Genomic DNA, 20,360 nt, shown 5'->3' with positions numbered 1-20,360 from the left:
ATTTTTGTTGTATGCTCTCGATTTCACTTGTGGTTGACTGGTTGAAGGGACCGCAGACAGGAGCAGCTTATTCTAACATTTATATGCTACCTCTAGGTACCTGAAGATAGCATATACAGTAACTCTAGCTGACTGGCTCGCCCTACGCCATCTCCTGACGCCGACAAGAGCTCTCGCCGAAAGGTGCCCTGTCCTCGGACTCCTGCGACCGTGTCCATCTTTCCTATCTCCTCCTTACTTCCGTATGTGGCTGTCCCTGCGCCTCGCTCTCTCTAACACTATACCTTTTAATCCCATTCTTTTGATCCCTCCTTACCCCTCATCCCTCGTAAGCTACTGTTGAGGTGTCCTCCCCCTGAGAGACAGTTACGGGGCTCACTTTTCTCTTGTTTTAAGAATCACTTGTGTGTGGGTGGGGGGGGGGGGCACAGTTTTGACAGATACAAACTTGTCCTGTGCGTGCTGTGCTGTCAAATACTTTTCACCCAGGAATGACGTCGCTGCTCGTTGCCGTGAGTGGTTGGTGCGTGTGGTGGTTCTTGGGCCCTCAGACGCAGAAACCCAAGACAAGGACAAGAGAAACATCTATTGACTTCACACACAAAACAATCACAACACTGTGGCTATCTGTACAACACACTGGCTCCGTAATTCAGTCCTACAGTCCTTATGTCTACGCGCCCGCGAGTAACCCACGCGTCCTCACTACTCGGAAGTCTAATTCCGTCGGTGCCGCTCACGCTCCCGCTGAAGACGATGGTGTCGACGACGCAACCTCGCCACGGGAAGGTTGCCAAGTGCACGGGAGCTCACGAGCAGACCATCAGCTGCTCGGGCTGGATCAGGCAGCCTCACGCTGCGGCCGACGCAACACCGAGGTCGCACCTTCAATTGGCGGTTGTGCCGGACCGGCTCCGACGTGGCACCGTGGCCACGATCTCGGTGACTGGTTGTGCCGGACCTGAGTCTGGACAGGATCAGCCGCTTGCCCTGGCCCGCACGCTCGTCCGCCACAGGAACAGCATGTCAGGCCCGCCCTGGAACCGCCACTCGCCTCAGGAACATGCCACGCTCGTCCCGGTTGGGTTGGTGACACCCGCTCGTTGGTTCGGTCCCCTGAGGCCCAACGCCTAGCGCTCTTGCTAGCTGGCCGCGTTCTTCCTCTGCCCGTCGCTGTTCCGAATTTCACGCGCTCGCGTTCGTCTGACCCCGTGCACACTTCGTCTTCGTCGGTTATTTTCCGCTATCGTTTTCACTTCCAGTTTCGATTTTGGTTGTGAGAAGCACTCTTACCACACTCCCCCCAACTTCCAGTACGTTGTACACACGTAACACACAGTTCCCAAAGATAACAAAGGTTCCGCACACTTTAAATGTCACAGTTTAGATGTAAAAAAAAAACCAATTGCACTATGATGACAACATGATAAAAAAAATTGTGTACAACGGCAATAAGTCACTGCTCGGTAAAAGCCGCACGACTCATATAGTCGGCACCAACGTTGTTCACACCACGAATGTGTTCCACGTGAAAGTCATATTCCATAAGAAGGAGACTCCACCGCAGGACTCGATTATTTAGGTGCCTAGCTGACTGAATATAAGTCAATGGCTGGTGGTCACATTGCAACGTGAACGGCTTGCCATAGAGAAAAATGTGGTATTTGCGAACAGCCCAGACTACGGCAAGGCCTTCTCTTTCAATTGTGGAGTAGGCTGCTTCGCGGGGTAGTAATTTACGGCTCGCGTAGGAAACTGGGTGCAGACGGCCTTGGTGTTCCTGGAGCAATACTGCTCCTAAGCTCCGCGAAGACGCATCCGTGCGCAGAACAAATGGCTTATGCAAGTCGGGTGACTTCAGCACAGGCTGCGTGGACAATAGATTCTGCACTTGTCGAAACGCTCTCTCATGTTCTTCACCTCTGAGATACGCATGTAGATGTCTCGGGTATTCTGCCCAATGTCGAAATAAAACGTCTTGTTTTCTACACGCATGTGGCGCCCTTCAGGTAGTTCTCCTTTGAAAGCTCCGTCGTCCGTGCCAAACTCTTCTAGTAAGTCCGTGAGCGCGTCGCGGAACTCGATCATACCCTGTGCAGGGATGGCGATCTGGGACCTAGGACCACCTCGTGCTATCGTCTGGGACACCCTTAGAAACCGCCCCCTGGAGTTTTCCTTGAGATCCAGGTAGTAGCGCCTATTGTCCTTAATCATTATCTCACTTTTCAACTTGCCATCCTCAGGCAGTTTCTCTGGATTGGGGGGACCCAGGGAAGCGTACAGCTCATTGAAGGATGTCGGGTGGTCCCGGAACTCAGCCGCTGTTGACATGGCGAGGAAGAGACGACTTTTCCTACCCACTACCCCGACCTGTTGCACCTCGGCCACCTTGATGACGCGGCCCCGGCGGTTCTGCTTGACGTCCAGGTAAAACCTCTTGGACTGGATCTGGAGCATCTTGGTGGCCAGCTCCTGCTCACTATTGATAGCATTCCCTTTGCTAGAGTCTGTGCATGGTGCACGCCTTGTTTCCACGTGGCCATGGTCATGCTGTGGTGCTGACTCATTCATAGGTAACGTATCCGGCACTGCCGCGCCCTTGATGTTGCCCAAAATTACGTCGTATAATGGGTCGGTCATACACTTAACGAGTACTTCCCCAGTAAACAATGTACATTGCAAAAGGACTTTTGCCTCTGGGAGGTATCGCACAGTACGGTCCAGTAAGTACACTGGGCTCGTCGTTCCCGTGAACTTCTCCTTCGGAACCAAGGATTGCCGCACGACGACCGTGTTGCAGCCGGTGTCTCGAAGCACATGCACTGGTCTGTCCTCTAGGAACCCCTCCACAACAGGCATGTCAGCGACTCCAACGTTCGCGGATCGTCGACTTGCTGTGGCATTGACGATGGGTATTGTTCCGCCGTCTTGGAGAACAATGTAGCCACTCTTATGGTGTTCAGGTGTCAAGTCTTCGCGTTTTTCCGATAGCATACATGATGCCTGGTCTTTGCCAAATTTTCTACCGGGGCATCTGTCACTGCTGTCTCTACTTTGTTTGCATACTCCGCATCGGCTGAAGGTATTCCCTTTCGTGCGGGACCAGCAGTCGGCTGCGCGATGGCCTGCCTTGTCACAAAGGAAACAGCGACTTGCAGGCTTCTCCGTCTTCTTCGCGGACTCCGGCTTGGACACCGAAGGTCCCGGATCCTTGGGAATCCGTTCTCTTCCTAAGTTTGTGAGCGCCTGTGCTTCCATGAAGTTATCGGCAGTCTCGCAAAGCGAACTCAGGGTTTTGCAACTTCTCTCCTTGAGAAAGATCCTGAGTGCCGGAGAACAACCCTTCATGAATTGCTCACTTATCATCAGATCTCGCAAGCTAGCAAAGCTTGTCTCCGTTTTTCCCACTTCAAGCCAACGGTCAAAGTAGCCGGAAAGTCTTGCAGCATACTGCAGACCAGTCTCGTTTTCTTCGGGCTTCGCTTTACGAAATTTTTCGCGGTAGCCTTCCGCAGTATAGCGGAACCTCTGAAGAAGCGCCGCTTTCAGCTGATCATAATTCAGCACAGCTGTTGGATCTAACCGGCCTGTGACTGTTAGCGCTTCTCCTGTCATGCATAGGCTAAGCGAAAGAGCCCACTTTTCACGCGGCCACCCTTGACACGTGGCGACCCGTTCAAATCGCTGCAGGTACGCGTCGAGGTCGTCCCGAGCCTCATTGAAGGGCGGAATAAGTTTAGGAGGACTGCAGACCTCTGTTATTCCTCTGGCGCTCATGCTGGATCCTCCCTGTTCGTCAGCCACCATTGGCTGTACCCTGCTTGCGCTCTCCTGAAGTCGAAGCTTCAGTTCGAGGATCTTCAGCTCTTGTTCCTGCACCTTCTGCTGCTGCTCTAACAGCTTCTGCTGCCTCTCAGCGTTTTCTTTCGCGATCTCGCGCTCCCTAGCACGCTCATCTCGAGCTTCAACGCACTCTCGCTCAACCCACTCTCTGAGCTCCTCGTTCTCCAACCCTAGCTGTCGGCCAAGTGCAATAAATTTCTCCCTGTCCATGACAAAGGCTGCGTCTGAGTAATGGCTTTAGATTTTAATAAGCCATCCTGGCAGGCTCGCCAATTGTGGTGGTTCTTGGGCCCTCAGACGCAGAAACCCAAGACAAGGACAAGAGAAACATCTATTGACTTCACACACAAAACAATCACAACACTGTGGCTATCTGTACAACACACTGGCTCCGTAATTCAGTCCTACAGTCCTTATGTCTACGCGCCCGCGAGTAACCCACGCATCCTCACCACTCGGAAGTCTAATTCCGTCGGTGCCGCTCACGCTCCCGCTGAAGACGATGGCGTCGACGACGCAACCTCGCCACGGGAAGGTTGCCAAGTGCACGGGAGCTCACGAGCAGACCATCAGCTGCTCGGGCTGGATCAGGCAGCCTCACGCTGCGGCCGACGCAACACCGAGGTCGCACCTTCAATTGGCGGTTGTGCCGGACCGGCTCCGACGTGGCACCGTGGCCACGATCTCGGTGACTGGTTGTGCCGGACCCGAGTCTGGACAGGATCAGCCGCTTGCCCTGGCCCGCACGCTCGTCCGCCACAGGAACAGCATGTCAGGCCCGCCCCGGAACCGCCACTCGCCTCAGGAACATGCCACGCTCGTCCCGGTTGGGTTGGTGACACCCGCTCGTTGGTTCGGTCCCCTGAGGCCCAACGCCTAGCGCTCTTGCTAGCTGGCCGCGTTCTTCCTCTGCCCGTCGCTGTTCCGAAACTCACGCGCTCGCGTTCGTCTGACCCCGTGCACACTTCGTCTTCGTCGGTTATTTTCCGCTATCGTTTTCACTTCCAGTTTCGATTTTGGTTGTGAGAAGCACTCTTACCACAGTGCGCCTTCTGATGCGAGAACAAGTCTACAGAGACGGCCGAAAGGTACCGCCCGTTAAGCGCAAGTAGTTTCGACAAAAGACATTGTTGTATAGAATCGGAAGTGATAACTTCAAGCTGATGTGTTCTGACACACTTTGTGAAGTAAGTTGCGCGTCTGTCACTATTAGTATGGTATGATGTTTGCTCAATTCAAGGCCTGCTCAAACGGCGTAAACAAGTCACAATTAATTGTGCTGGACGTCTCTATCTTTCACGCAGGTTTCATTAAAGCTTCTGTGGGGGCTGTTTTTGTTTTTTGTCGACAATACATGCTTACGTGTTCTGCTTGTCGCTATATGGCATCTGGTAAGTTCGGGGTGCTGGTTTGTGCGCTAAGCATGTACGCGGAAAGACGCTCAAAATTGTGAGAGTGTAACTTCATAGATTTCGCACTGCTTTTTCGAATAGACAAAACTGGGATGCAGCAACTCACATTAAGATTGGTACTCACTGTTGGTTTTGTTGCGTGCTCGTATATATTTGAGTGCACATTGCTCTCTGTGGCTCTTTTACCTTGACCGATCAGCCGCGGTGCTCGCAATGCGAGGGCAGCTATACAAAGCGTGCATGCATTCGAGTCGATGCGTGCATTGCTTAGGAACGTCACACATATGTGCCATTTCGCATGATAATATTTTTTTTTGCTATTTTTTGTATGAAGTTTACATTCGTGACTGGAGCTCTCGCAAAGTAATCACGTATGGTGACACGCTAGTTCATTCACAAGCCCGCTCATTCTTTCAACGATATGGTTCATGTGAAATACCAGGAGATACGTCCACCAGGCGCACTTCTGAAATATGATTGGTGCGTCTAACCACTTCACGCTGCTCGAATTTATCAACTATAAAGGATGTACGCCTTCTGACAAATGTCTTCGATGCCTCAGCAAATGCTAAAATTGGCCGTCGGCGACATCAATGTCCCGCGTCGACAGCGTCAACGTGAGTTGTTGCTTCCACTGCGTGAGTCACTGCTCTTTGCACATATTGTATATCCCAAATACGGCGAAGCGTGCACCACCCATGCGCTGTGTAAGGAAAGACAGTTGCTGTGTCCCTTCGGGTGCTATCGCGCCAGCTAATAGAAAGGCAAGCCGTAGTAGGTGCACATAAACGTTTGAGCGATATTATTCACAGTTTTAAACTTATCCAAAGGCACGCTAAACGATGGGCCAATAAAAGCGAGGGTTCTCACCAACATTCAATAACATTCTGCGTTTAAGAACGTGCATACTGAAAAGTGGTATGCACAAAGGCCTAATCACAAGTACGTGCTGCACGTGGCACTAAACAGAGCTGTCATGGGCCAACGTTACACTTGTTAAGCTAATTTCAGGTCGAGTTAGATGGCTGGTGCGAATGCTCTCGGCGCACTGCCTGTCGAGCAAGTTCTTTCGTTGCAAAAGGGCGTCTGCTGTGCAGGAAAAAGGGAGGTAGTGCCACATCAAGAAGCGAGTGCAAAAGAGCGGAGATTCAGGAGAAAAGAGAACAGAGGAGGAAAGTGTCTATACTTCGCAATGTTTTAAGGCATGGCCTCCGAGATTGCGGGCACGCGCGTCCGCTATCTTAGAGGTCATGTTTAGGGGCTTTTGGGAGCAAAGGAGACCACTGGAGAGGCCAGCGCTGCGGTGGCTGAGACCAGTGTTTCTAGATATATAAAACGTTGGCTGAGACGTAGCAAACATCACGGGACTTGCCTATGCTGTCGTCGGTGAAGCGCGCTTGCTTTCAACCCCGACTCAGTCCATTTTTAACTTACAGGTTTGTTTACATGCTCGTCGCCGCAGTGCCGGCCGCTTTCGAATGAGCCTTAATGTAGATGAGTCTTGCCAAAATGTCGTCTTACCAAAACAGCAGGGAGCCAAACCAAAAAGAACTATCGGTTAAGAAGAAGGTGAAAGAAACTGAGACCGACATGTGGAGAACTGGCATGATTAAGAAGCCCGCACTAGAAATCTATCGAACTTTTAAGCAGGAAATCGCCAAGGGAAGGATCTATGATAATACTTGGGGTAGTTCTCTACTGTTCGAGGCGATGACGGGAGTATTGCGAACCAAGACTGATCGAGCCAAATACAAAGGGGTAGACACGGCAGTGCGTGTGGAGAGGAGAAAGAAACTGCCGAACACTTGATAATGTTCTGTAAAGGGCTTCACCCTATAGTTCAGGATGATGGTGCAGAGTTTTTCAAAGCACTGGGGTTTAGCAACACCTCCTAAAAATTCTTCAGGCCTGCGCCCTCCGCCGTGACGTCACCAACAACCGTCCTACCAGTCCAATACTTCCTGACCGGTTTCGTCGCGCATTCCCGAATTCCCACTCGCTGCAGTGGTAACGGCCGTGCTGCACGTGTTTTTTTCGCGAGTCTGCCGAGCCATTTTCTTTGCGTTGTGTGCAGTGAATTTTACTGCCGGAATTTTATTGCACGAAGCTTCTGACATGCCCAATAAGTGCTGTGTGCCGGCATGTTCAAGTAATTAGAAGACCGGGAAGAAAGTTCAAGTATTTTCATTCCCCAAGGATGAAGTGCTAAGGAAGAAGTGGCTCAGTGCTATTCCAAGAAAGGATTTCTTTCCTACGGAAAACAACAAGGTAAGAGCAAACTGGATGTCATCATTGCATCACACTGATGGTGAAATTATACTCATTGTGACAGTTCGCGAAGCGCTTGAGCAATGTTTAGACGCATTCCGAGGTTCGCTGACACTCTGCGACTGCTGTTGGTATGCAGGTATGCGCATTGCATTTCACCGAGTCATGCCTTCAGAACAAGTCGTCCTACACGGATCCTATGACAGGAAGAGTGCTAGAGGTCTCACTGAAAGTACCACGCCTGCGTTTAGGATGAGTGCCCACACTGTTCCCAGGATGTCCTTCGTACTTGTCGAAGGATGACCCTTCTCTGAGAGAATGCCCGGAAGCGAAAAAAATGCGCCGAGAAGCAGCTGACCTCGCTCGTGCCATCGCAGAATCGGAGGCTTCTTATCGTGATGAAGAAACGAAAGGCTGTTTTTCCTCGAATCTTGAGCTTATGGAATGTTTGAAAAGTGCACCTGTGCCAAGAGAGTGGATTGTAATTCACCGCACAAGCTGTGCCCTGTTTTTAAATATTGTTGATGAGAGCATGCCAATGTTGCGGTCGTCTGTTACTGTTTTCAGCGACCTGAGTATCAGTGTATGTTTTCATGGTACCAAACTAAGCCGCATAGGTGATTATGTCGTGCCAGGAAGCATTGGGAATGTGAATGTCCTGTCTGCCATCCTGAGTAGGCTTCAAAGCATCCTCCATGAAAAATGCTCCTCGGAAGGTCTTTGTGACGTAGTCGTTAGCCTTCTTGAGCAACTTGAACGAGATGCCATTGACAGCAAGAAACGTATCAGTCGGTTCTTGGGAGACCAAGTGGCGTTGCTTGGAAAACAACGATTGCAGTATTCCTCCGAAAGTATAGTGGTTGCTTGCATATTGCATACCATATCTCCACACGCCTACAAATTTCTGAGGGGTTCAGGTTTTTTTCCCATGCCACATCCCAGTACTTGTCGAAATGTCTGCTCCTCGTTTCACTTGTCACCTGACACTGAGTCAGCCAGTGAAAATTTTCTCAGGTACATAATGCACAGATTTAAACAATTGCACCCGCATGAAAGTGCTGTGGTTCTCATGCTCGACGAAATTCACATCCAGCCTTTCTTTGATTTTAAAGGTGGAAAAATTTCAGGGGCAGCACGAAATAGTGAAGAGGCCGTTACTTCGGCTCATGTGTTTATGGTGGAAAGCATGCTGAGTTCTTTTCGCGAGGTGGTGCACATTCTGCCTGCACGAACAATGAATGCTCACTCTCTTCAGGCTGTCCTGAAAAATGTAATCATTGGCCTTGAGGAAATAGGTTTTAAAGTTCTTGCAGTAGTTTCAGACAACAACGCAATCAATCGCAAGGCACTCAGTATGTTTTCCGATCTGCCAAAGCTGAGAATCGTTTACCCAAATTCAAAAGACGCGACAAGACCTATGTTTTATGTTGTGGATTTTGTGCACTTGTTGAAATGCATCCGAAACAACTGGATCAATCAAAAGAATCTTGGGACAAACCTATATTTTCCAACGTTTGATCTCTCAAACAACAGTGTCCATCCCGACTGCATACAGCGGGCATCATTCAAAAATCTTCGGGAGCTGCACAAGTTAGAGGCTTCTCAGCTTTTGAAATACAGCTATCGCCTTTCGTCAAAGGCGCTAAATCCTAGCAACTTAGAAAGGCAGAATGTAAAGCTATTACTTCAAATATTCAATGCTTTCGTTGCTGAGGCACTGGACCACCACTGGAACTTTCATGCTTTATGGCATGCCAAAGCAAAGAAACTGCCAATTTTATCAGTATAGTTCTCCGCTGGTGGAATTTTGTAAACGTTAAAACACCTCACAAAGGCCATCACCACAGAGATGTTTATAAAGAGCCAGTTTCGTGCCTGAATGGTGACCCTAAGCTGGAGTTTCTCGATGCATTTGTCACTTGGTTTGATGTGTAGGAATCCTACAAACACGACAACGGCATTCTCACGCGAGAAACTCAATCTGCTCTAAGTCATTCCACCTATGCAATACTTGAATTCACCAAGTCATGCCTTGTCGAGCTTCGTTATAAATATGTCCTGCTCGGCAAGCTGCAGAAGACGGCCTCGAAAGCCGATTTGGCCAGTACAGGCAAATGGCTGGTGGTCATTACCACATTAGCATTAGGCAGCTGTACGAGAGTGAAGGCAGGATTCACCTACAAAATACTCTTCCTATTATGAGCAGTGGCGATTTCATTGATGAGGCTCTTCCATTGGCAACAGCCACAAATCAACAAGACTTCAGAGTTACTGTCAAACCTGAAGACCTTGACAGCTTGAGCACACGCGTCGCTGTTTTTGCTTATGTTGGAGGCTTTTGCACTAACTCTGTGGTAAAAACGTTGGAAGTGCAACTACTGTCAAGAGAACCTTGTTGCTGACAGTTGCGATGCTGAGTGCGATGGTGATGCTAATTCTTTAATAGCAAATCTCAATCGAGGTGGCTTGAAATTTCCAAACGCGTGTGCTGTGACAGTAGTGATGCACACTCAAGTTGTTGCAATGTTGCTGCAGAATGAAAAAAATGCCGCGTGCTTTCTGCAGGCGCGAAATCACAGATATATTGTTCAACAGCATGTGAAGGAGAGCTTGCCAGCATTTGAGGAACTGGTGACTTGTGCGAATGGGCACGAACCTGATTTGGTGATAAATATGTTGATAAAATGTGCAACAAATGTTCTGCTAAATAATTATTACAAAGAGAGGAATGACGCAGCCGCTATTGTTAAAGCTGATGCCAAAGCTGTCGCAAAAGCACGGAAATTGAAAACTGTTGCTCCAAAATAAAGTGCTCATGTATTATTTGTAATTTTCATTAGTATGTTCATTTATTTGTGTTTTTGATCATTGCTTCGTGCCCCTGTTTCGTGTGTACATGTTTGATAAACTAACTCTTACTACAGGAAGTTTCTATGTTTGACAAGTTTCTTATAATTAACAATACCCTTTGAAGACATTCAAATGCGAGAGAAAACAATATTGCTGAGATACAACTGGTTCACTGCGAGAGGAGTGCCAGAAGCGGCGCGCTCCCGCAGGACCGGTCGGACGGCGAGTGATGACGTAGCTGACGTCATGTCAGGTGAGGTGCAGGCCTGAAGAATTTTAGGAGGTGTTGGGTTTAGGGACAGGGAGGGCAAAATAGACTTTAAGCGGGTAGAATTAACTAAAAGGAGGTTATCTGATTGGTGGCTAAAGTCAAGGTACGAGTGAAAATTAAACCCTTCACTGCAAAGTACCAGTCCTCAACCTGACTATTTAAAGGAAGAAATAAATATAGTTTTGGTTCACTAAGTATTACGGCTTGGTGGTGTTAGCCACCGCCCGATCTAAAGGGTACAGCCATATCAATCCATCCATTCATCGCTGAACTCCTGTAGGCGGAGCGAGCGGCGCCTGGAAAACATTGGTGCAACTCTGCTACCTAAAGTTAGCATATACAGTAACTGTACTTGGAACGATGTATAATTATGCAAGGTGGTGCCCTTTCCTGGCTCCTGAAGTGCCACCTCGGCCAGCGTTTGAGTAAAGATTGAAATGTTCATCTGGAGGTTTGCCCGCTTAGTACGAGACCAAAGTCCCCGACAGTTCCACCGGGGTTACAGCTCCGCACAATGAGCTGGGCCAGAAGGGTCGCTGAAGCGCAGCAGTGTCCGACCACCTAAAGTGACCCGAGGGTCCGTCGTCATTCTGCGTCCTCTCCCCCTGCCACCTCCCTCAAATGATTCTATCGTGAATCAATGAAGTTGATTACCTACCTACCTATCCATTGTGCTATGATGAGAGAAGTCAATTTAGACCTGGGAGATTGCCTACGCGGAGGGTGTCCTGCTATTATCTGTATAAGGAATTACATTTGAGAGAGCCGTAGCTTCGGCGCCAGCTCCTTGGGTCTATATTTCTGTACCAGAGAAGGAGCCACTATCGTAGTTGAGAAGGATCTCGCGATGAGAAAACTTGCTTGGGTGGCCAGATAACTCCTTGAGGCTACCGTTGCGCGCAGTGCGAGCAAGCATGTTGGGGTCTTCGCTACTTGAGCGTTAATATGAGCATTTAATTGATTAGTAATTTGAGATATGACTTGTGCAGCCAATGTGTTCACCATGGTGGCATATTTGGTTTTGAGGTGAGCCTAAAAGAGCAGCAATGAAAGATTCTAGAGTCTCCGGGGCACCGCTGCACTCTTCATCGATTCCGCGTGTGGGGCAAGTTGGGGAGGTGCGAATGGATTGCTTTTCAAGGGCTTCAATTTTGGCTAGGAGCATCTCGTTTTGTGCCTAGAAAAATGCCACTAGATTGTGGAGCTAAGCGTCATCCGTTCAGCGGGAAAGGGATGATGGAGGAGACGGGAACGAGGAGGCAGCCTTACTCGTGCCACTCACGTTTCTGCCATTTTTGACGATGGTTGCCCAGACGTCACCCGCGCCTTGCTTCCAGAGTTGCTGCAGCTGGGAGCAGCTCTGGTTCCCTTGGGAGCCGTGTGGGGGTGGTAGTGGTGATGCACCCCAGGTATACGTGTGGGTACAAGCCTACAGGAGGCTTTGGGTATTAGGGACAGACATGGAAAGCTGGACACGTTCGCGATAGAAGCAAGTAAGAGACGGTTAGAGTATTGGTGGCAGAAAAGTAGAGATAAAAGACAGAAATAGTGGGAAAATGACGTGATCCTGCCTGAAGAGGCAGAGAAAGGGAACATAAATTTATATTGTTTCTTTGTTATAGGATAAAATCGATTGAATCGAAGTATAAAAGGCATTAGGTCAATATTAAAAAAATCATTTTTTTGTCAGCCTGGTGGCGCACTGCCCCGTTAGTAAGTATTCAAATCATTTCTTCATTTTGTTATACCTCAAATGCCCTCTGCTAGGGCTCTACATGAGGGAATAGGCAAACAATATAGAGTTAATAAAACAGTGATTCTAAGACATTCCTTAATTGATCTCTGATGGAATGGTCGATGACACTTGAGGGAAGTTAGTTCCAGCCCCAGGCTGTCTGAGCAAAAATGGAACGATGGTAGACTGTGATGCAAGCAGGAGGTAACTAGAAGGCCTTGTGTGCGGGCTGAAGTACAATAGGCTGGTTGAATGGGGGAGTTATAATGAAACGCACGATAGATTTTGATACAAGGACAGTCTAAAAATTTTGCGGCGTAGGTTTAGGTTAGGTAAACCTGCATTTCTTCTAAGGGTAGTGGCACTGGTATGATATGAATAATCTGAATAGATGAACCTAACTGCGCGGTTTTGAACTAGTTCAATGGATTCATTTTACATTGTGGTGGGTCCCAAATGACGGATGCATATTCTAGTTTTGGGCGAATAAGGTTTTGTAGGCTAATAAATTTGACTGAAGAAGGAGCAAGATGTATGTTACGACGAACGTAACCAAGAGCTCTCGTAGCATTGTTAGCTACTTTACTAACGCGAGAAGACCAGTTCAGATTCTGTGAAATAAAGGGGATGCTTATAGCATCCATCCACCCATCCCGTTTCTGGGGGCTGGCACAGGCGTCGAGTTATGATCACTGTGTTGTGATGAGTCATCACCGCTGCCAAAGCTGTGTGCCAGCTGACATGGCAGTGACTTCCACGCCGGGTTGGTCTTTCCGTCCTTTGAAATGGCCAATTTGGCGACAGTGCGGTATTTCTCCACACAGCTCCTCTAAGGTCGTAGCGTGGCCACCACCACAAACTTTCGCGTTACGCTCGTGAGGGGCCCGCACCCCCTAGACAAATGGCGCCTGTTGTCTACACAGGCCACAGCTATCTTGCTTTGGATTGGGGAATGTGTCCGCCCTGGGTCCCATGGTGCTATACGCGCCGCCAGCCGGGATGGTCCGAAGGTAGGGCCAGACAGTGATCTCCGAGTTGTAAAGGACAGGCCGTAACTTGACCTTGCCGGCGAAGATGAGTCGGGTTTTGTTGGACTTACTAAACTTACGAATGCCGAGGAGAGTACCCTGCTTCCATTAAATGCTATTATTAAGGGTTTCATCGGTATCAATATTATCTACGGAGACGACGCCATATCCGACATCCTCGTCATATTGTTTGAGATGGACATGGAGGGCCACGTCTTTTAGTGCCGTTTTTTTTTATTTTTTTTTATTTATTTTTATTCGGACATTTCCGCAGAAATGCCCGATGATGACGCAGTTTCCAAAAAGGCAGTCAGCCACGTAGAGGGTACTTGTGACAAGAAGGTTCTGCTCACGGGAGGGCACAAAGCTGAGGTCTGCCACGCATCAAGGTAAGTGCGTAAGGACAAGCCGAACTCACTAGGTATGAAAGTGGCTTCGAGCGCCAGGGTAGTCTGGAGCTTTAGGACAACTATACTGTCGCCCGGGTGGCATTTCTGAAGGGGCTTCGGCTTCCACGCTGGCTTGGCATGCCCCGTTTTCTTGCGCGAGCTAGGAGCGGGTGGCCTGGATGGCTGCTTGCCGAAAGTGGCCTGGGCGGCTCACCATAATATTGGCATTTTGTCGCTGAGAGCGCCTCTCCGCAAGACTAAACAGATTTTCTATGGGGATGGGCTTCGTTGTTGCCAAATCATGATTCCCAGCCGACCTGCGAAATGGTCGACCATGTAATTTTCTCTGAGTCGTAGCCGCGTTGAGTTAAACAAGCGTCCATTTTGGCATGAGCGTCCACTTCCCCGCTGCTGGACGCCAGCTGAGCCATGAGACTCGGCTTAGTCGCCGTGAGGAGAGATGGCGAAGTCGCTCATATTTGTTAAAATATAGGCCCACCTTGATTAATTAGATGTCTCCATAGTCTGGGTGACTTGCTGGGTCCAAAAGCCACAAAATTTCTGGGGTCCGGTAGAAAGGTTCGTGGCTCCAGTCGAAAATTGACAGAGCCAATGTGCCTCACGTTTGTTCATTACGCATGCTTGTAGCATCCTCCTGAAGCGTGTACGTGCGGTAAATAAAGGCAAGCGGACAGCGTGAATTCCAACTGACCTTATTATCGTATTTCCTCGTTGTCCCCCTCCCAACCTGTCGAGGGAGTTGAATAGTTCAGGGGAGAACCCGCTGGAAACTGCCGAGTCTTAATTTTCGCTTGATTTGTTGGTGGTCACCACATCAGCTACCGGAAGAGCTTGGGGGTTGCAGCCCGCCCCTCCGAAAATATTTCTGCTTACGGCACTGAAGACATTGGTCCTATAATACTGTTGGGTTACAAACTACTATTTCTGATAATGATATTTGATGTGTCACGTCCCAAGACCATGGTGTTATTATGAGGGACGTCGTGGTGGAGGGCTCCGTAAATTTTTTACCACAGATAATTTTTAACATTTCTAAAGACATCAATTAGTTCTATAGGACATTGCCGCTGCCAGAGATAAGCCAGCATCATAGATAAAACTTTGCGATTTATATGACGTGATTCTGTGCAGCGATGTGGTCAGATGACGCGTTCGAACCTTCCAACCCGCGGAATTTTCGCAGTTTATATGTGTATGTTGTGTTTTCGTAGACATACCCACAGGTTATACTTATTACTAACAACATTCTTTATACTTTCTTTGGCATTCTCAGGTCTCACTTATAATGTATTTAACGTGCAAATAAGCCCTTAAATTTTCACTTCTTCATTCGTATGTACTACACCCACACATATGACGCTTATTTTGTATGCTCCTGTGTTAGAACCCTTTGACAGCTCGACTTTCTCATAGAATTCTTTGCATCTGGGCAAGTTGGTCTTAAACTAAAAGCAGATCACATGAGACAAGACAGGAGAGACAAGAATACGGGACGAGCGCTCAATACAAATTGGTTTATTAACCGGTAGTATGTACAGCTCAGTGTACGGCACTTTTGCGTGACAGCCGAAGAATGGTCATTTTTGTTTTAATACAAAGGTTTGTACAGCTCACCCACGTACACAGCTTTATTTACAATCTCACTCAGCTTCGTACAAGAAATTCGCAAGCAGCTCAGACGACGCAAACAGGTGCGTTGAATAGCGTCTATTTGCTTCACGTGGTTCCTTATTCAGTTGAATTCCTCACCCTCACCCCGTGTTCACCCTACGCAACAGCATGGCGAGAACCTTGAGGCACAAAACGCTGTTCCGCCTTTGGGCTGGGCGCGGGCGGTACATCAAGAGCTTCAGAAAATTACCGATGATGCGCGTTAAAAAAAATGATCAACTTTTGCGTTATCGTCCTGGAGCTTTCAAAGACACGTTTTCAGCCAAGGTTTCTCGTGTGCAGGTGCAATTTCTTGGCGCATATTATACACACGATGAACGGCATCCACAAAAGAAGGCGGAGTGCTAGGTCGGTCACAGCTTCATGACCTCGGCACAGTGTTGGCACTGAAATAAACTGAAAAGGAAAGAAAACACAAATGCTTAAGTTGGAACGAAACCCTGGAACGATACTGTAAAAAGAGCCGGCCACAGCCCGTTCGTCCCTGTTAACATGACGCTTTTGATGTATTCTAAGGCCAATGGCTTGATCCTATACTGAACTGGCTAGGCAATACATGTGTGTGTGTGTGTATGCATTTACAGCATGCATTTTGGAAAAGGTCGTTTGCGCCCTCCTCCCACGGCCCGTGTGCACTGCACTTCATTTGCGCTGCGAACCGCTTTCGTTCCCCAAGATATTTCTAAATATTTTCAGAAACTGTGAACAAGTGTGAATTTCTGGGCAGCAACTCTGTACAGCAATGACAGTGTCTATGGCCAATAAGAAAAGACCGAGGGGCATGTAATCCGTTTTTAGGAAATGGACTGAGCATCACATTCGACAACGCTAAGTTGTAGAATAGCGAATTAGGCACCCTCAGAACGATAGAGCACAGGCGCGGCCGGGCAAACTAAACACCGTGCACATTTATTCAACCTAATTTTACAAACAATGATATCACCAGCCGAATCAAACACGTCACAAGCGACACGCTAAAACAATATTGTCACGGCTAAAGGCCGGGCAAGAAGACAGAGGACGATGAAGTGATGAGCGTGGACAGCACCCACGGTTCCTCCGAGGAAGAAGTCGAAGCGGCTGCTCTTTTGTTCTGTTAATACAGACCTCGGTTTTTCTAGTCGCACCGTCGTCCTGTATTCTGTTATTTTCACCTAACGACATTGGTGGAGGTGCTGGACTTCTCCAACTGATGCTTGGGACACCTCCGCGCCCTAGCACATCGAGTCCACCACCGCAATCCGTTCCTGCAGTGGATACTCCTGTCCACCGCTACAGTCGCCGACAGCGAGGCCTTAGTCCCGAGGCGATCCCGCTCGAACTTCTCCAGCAACACACCGTACCGGGAGAAATGGCTACCGGAGGGCCTTCACAGCTTACTGTTGATTAGCCTCTAATTCCTGAGACCTTCCACGGTGAGGTTTATGAAGACGTCGAGGACTGGTTAGCCCAGTATGAGCGAGTTGCCAAAGCCAACCGCTGGTCCACTGAGCAAAAGCTATCGCGGGTCTACTTTGCTTTGGCAGACAGCGCTCGTACGTGGTACGAGAACCACGAGTCAACGCTGTCTTCGTGAGAGGAATTTCGGCAGCAAATTCTCGGGACATTCGCAAACACCGACCGCCGTGATTCTGCTTTGCAACTCATCGAGGCACGCATACAGAAACCAAACGAGAGCGTCGCCATGTTTGCGGAAGACATGACCCGCCTATTTCAGCGGGCCGACCCCGAGATGCTTGAAGGTAAAAAACTACGACATTTGATGAGGGGCGTCATGGAAGAGCTGTTTGCCGGTCTCCTACGCAACCCACCAACAAGCGTAGCCGAATTTGTCAAAGAGGCTACAACAATCGAGCGAGCACTGCAGCAACGGCGCCGATACCATGACCAACCAATCAAAACATCTCCCAGTCTCTCTGCTTTGAGTGCCGGTAATGAGTGTTCTCTGCGCGAACTCATTCGTGAGGTCGTTCAAGAGGAGATCCGAAACCTCCTTGTGACTCCGCAAGAAAATACCATGGCTTGCGTTGCAGAAGTTGTGCGGCAAGAACTCCGCCAGGCATTTTCGTTGCCCGAATCGCCCTCAGACCAGCGGTCTGTGAGCTACGCATCAGCTGTCCATCGACACACTCCAGTGTCCTACAACTCGTCACCACTGGCTTATCGTGACGGAAGCCAAGGGCCTTACAACGAGCCGTGGGCCCCAGCTCCCAATCCGCCGTAGCCGTATCCACAGTTCAACGTGCCTATGCAAACGACGCCAATGTACACTCCGCCGACATCTGCATCTTGGTCGCAAGGTATGCCCACCAGTCGACCATTCATCCGTAAGACGGACTTGTGGCGCACCGTTGACCGTCGACCACTTTGCTTTCATTGCGGAGGAGCCGGCCATATTTTCCGCAATTGCCCGTACTGTGACCGTAGAAATCATAACTTTCTACAAACCTCCCCTCGTGCCTATTTCGATAACCGCCGTGACAGCAGTGCAGGCGCGCAAGCACAGCAACCCGAAGTGCCGTATCGTCGACCCCGCTCTCCTTCACCTGCACCGAACTCGCCGCCGCAGCGCAGTTACTCCGAGGTGGTCCGGGGCAGATCTCCTAGCCCTCGTCAAGGAAACTAACAGCTGCGACCTTTGGGGGGAAGGTTGCCGCCCGTCGAGATGCTATCACACCGCCAACATCTTCTCTACGACGTGATACGACGAATGATACCACGGTTCGTACGACGCACGATACCAAGGACGATACGACGTCACCGACATTAACGGAAATCGTAAGCGCCAATCTAGACATTTGTATAGACGGACGCCCAATAACAGCACTGGTAGATACTGGTGCGGACTTCTTTATTATCAGCCGTAAACTCGCCGACTGCCTAAAGAAAGTACGAACAATATGGACGGGCCCAAACATTAGAACCGCAGGGGGTCAATTGGTGACGCCGACGGGCAAATGTACAGCTCGAATTAATATCGGCAGTTCAGATTTCGTCGCTACTTTCGTAATTTTACCGGACTGCTGCAAAGACCTGATCTTGGGCATGGACTTCTTGCGTGAATACGGTGCCATTATCAACATTCCTGAGAGATCGGTTACGTTTTGGACGGCCCCAGACCAAGTTTCGGATGTGCCCTGTACAGACCAGCGACGTCAGCCTTTGCGTGTCTTCGAAGACGACGTCACCATACCACCGCGGTCGAGTGCACTCGTGGCTGTGACATGTGACACGTCGAGCGATTCTGAAAACATCGCCGAGCAAATTCCAACACTGCTATTCAGCCATGGTTTATCTATCGCAAGAGGCGTCGTAAGCATAAAATGCGGACACACGCACGTCCTTATTACGAACTTCAGCTCTGAACGCCGACATCTAACGAGGGGCATGGCAGTCGCGTACGTGGAAGAGCTCGCCGAGATGACAGACTGCCTAACTCTGGAAAAAGATAATTCAACTGATCTCACCCCTGCACCTCTATCTGTTGATATTGGCCCAAGTTTGCTGCCGGCGCAGAAGCAAAGTATCATGCAGCTTATTAACAAGTTTGAAGATTGTTTCTCTTCGATTTCCAGGGTCCGTCAAACGCCGCTGACGAAATATCGAATTATAACGGACGACATGACCAGACCCATCAGGCAAAACCCGTACCGGGTAGCTCCGCGAGAACGTGAAGCCATCGAAAAGCAGGTGCGACAGATGCTTGAAGACGACGTTATTCAGCCGTCGAAAAGCCCTTGGGCTTCGCCGGTTGTATTCGTGAAGAAAAAAGACGGCACCTTACGTTTCTGCGTGGATTACCGCAAGCTGAATCAGGTGACAAAAAAAGATGTTTACCCACTTCCACGTATCGACGATTCACTCGATCGACTACGGCACGCGCGTTATTTCTCGTCGATGGATCTAAGGAGTGGGTATTGGCAGATAGAAGTCGATGAAAGAGACCGGGAGAAAACAGCTTTCGTGACACCTGATGGCCTTTTTGAATTTAAGGTACTTTCATTTGGCTTGTGCTCAGCACCGGCAACGTTTCAGCGGCTAATGGACACCGTACTATCAGGCCTCAAGTGGCAGACGTGCTTAGTGTATTTAGATGACGTCATCGTATTTTCTACCACATTCGACGAACATGTCAGGCGACTGCACTCAGTATTTCAAGCTATCCGTTCCGTTGGACTAACACTTAAGCCGGAAAAATGCCATTTCGGCTTCGAAGAGCTTCTGTTCCTGGGGAATCTTGTCAGTAGTGAAGGTGTGCGGCCTGACCCTGAAAAAATAGCATCCATTACGAATTTTCCAGCGCCAACTGACAAAAAGGCGGTCAGACGGTTTTTAGGACTGTGTGATTACTACCGACGCTTCATTGAGAACTTCTCGCGCATTGCCTCGTCGTTGACCCGCCTTACCAGAGAAGACGTCGCATTCGTATCGAATGAAGAGCAGCAAAAATCATTCGACGAACTGCGGCAACGCCTTCAAAAGCCACCAGTCCTCACACACTTTGATGATGACGCACCGACAACAGTGCACACCGACGCTAGCAATGTCGGCTTAGGAGCTGCACTCGTGCAGTGGCAGGATGGCGCCGAACGAGTAATTGCTTACGCGAGCAGAACTCTTTCACGCGCGGAAGAAAATTATTCCACTACGAAAAAAGAGTGCCTCGCGGTGGTGTGGGCGGTTATAAAATTCCGCCCATACCTGTATGGTCGTCCTTTTAATGTTGTCAGCGACCATCACTCCCTCTGCTGGCTGACGAATTTAAGAGACCCTTTAGGACGGTTGGCGCGCTGGAGCTTGAAGCTTCAAGAATTTGACATGACGGTGGTCTACAGATCGGGGAAGTGACATTCAGACGCTGATTGCCTTTCT

General features: G+C 49.3%; 3 protein-coding genes across 5 annotated transcripts in view; 1 reads left to right on the top strand and 2 right to left on the bottom strand.

Annotated features, from left to right (window-relative positions):
• The window catches only part of LOC119163924 (aldehyde dehydrogenase 1A1), a 638,180-nt gene that overhangs the window by 58,025 nt on the left and 559,795 nt on the right, over positions 1-20,360 (top strand). The window lies entirely within an intron of this gene.
• LOC119165683 (uncharacterized) lies at positions 448-8,862 on the bottom strand. The gene has a single exon (XM_075872627.1). The coding sequence runs from the start codon at positions 4,051-4,053 to the stop codon at positions 1,858-1,860; it is 2,196 nt and encodes a 731-aa protein (XP_075728742.1). The 5' UTR covers positions 4,054-8,862; the 3' UTR covers positions 448-1,857.
• The window catches only part of LOC119163926 (isobutyryl-CoA dehydrogenase, mitochondrial), a 109,408-nt gene continuing 104,351 nt past the window's right edge, over positions 15,304-20,360 (bottom strand). For all 3 annotated transcript variants that reach the window (XM_075872638.1, XM_037415995.2, XM_075872637.1), the window contains one exon: positions 15,304-15,884. The gene's annotated coding sequence lies outside the window, so the exon portion shown is untranslated. The remainder of the gene's footprint in view (positions 15,885-20,360) is intronic.

This window comes from Rhipicephalus microplus, chromosome 8 (assembly GCF_043290135.1).
Source record: "Rhipicephalus microplus isolate Deutch F79 chromosome 8, USDA_Rmic, whole genome shotgun sequence".
NCBI lineage: Eukaryota > Metazoa > Arthropoda > Arachnida > Ixodida > Ixodidae > Rhipicephalus > Rhipicephalus microplus.
This window is presented reverse-complemented; position numbering and strand designations above follow the sequence as displayed.

Excerpts from the sequence above, each read along its gene's own strand:
- LOC119165683 (XM_075872627.1), bottom strand. The coding sequence starts at position 4,053 with ATGGACAGGGAGAAATTTATTGCACTTGGCCGACAGCTAGGGTTGGAG.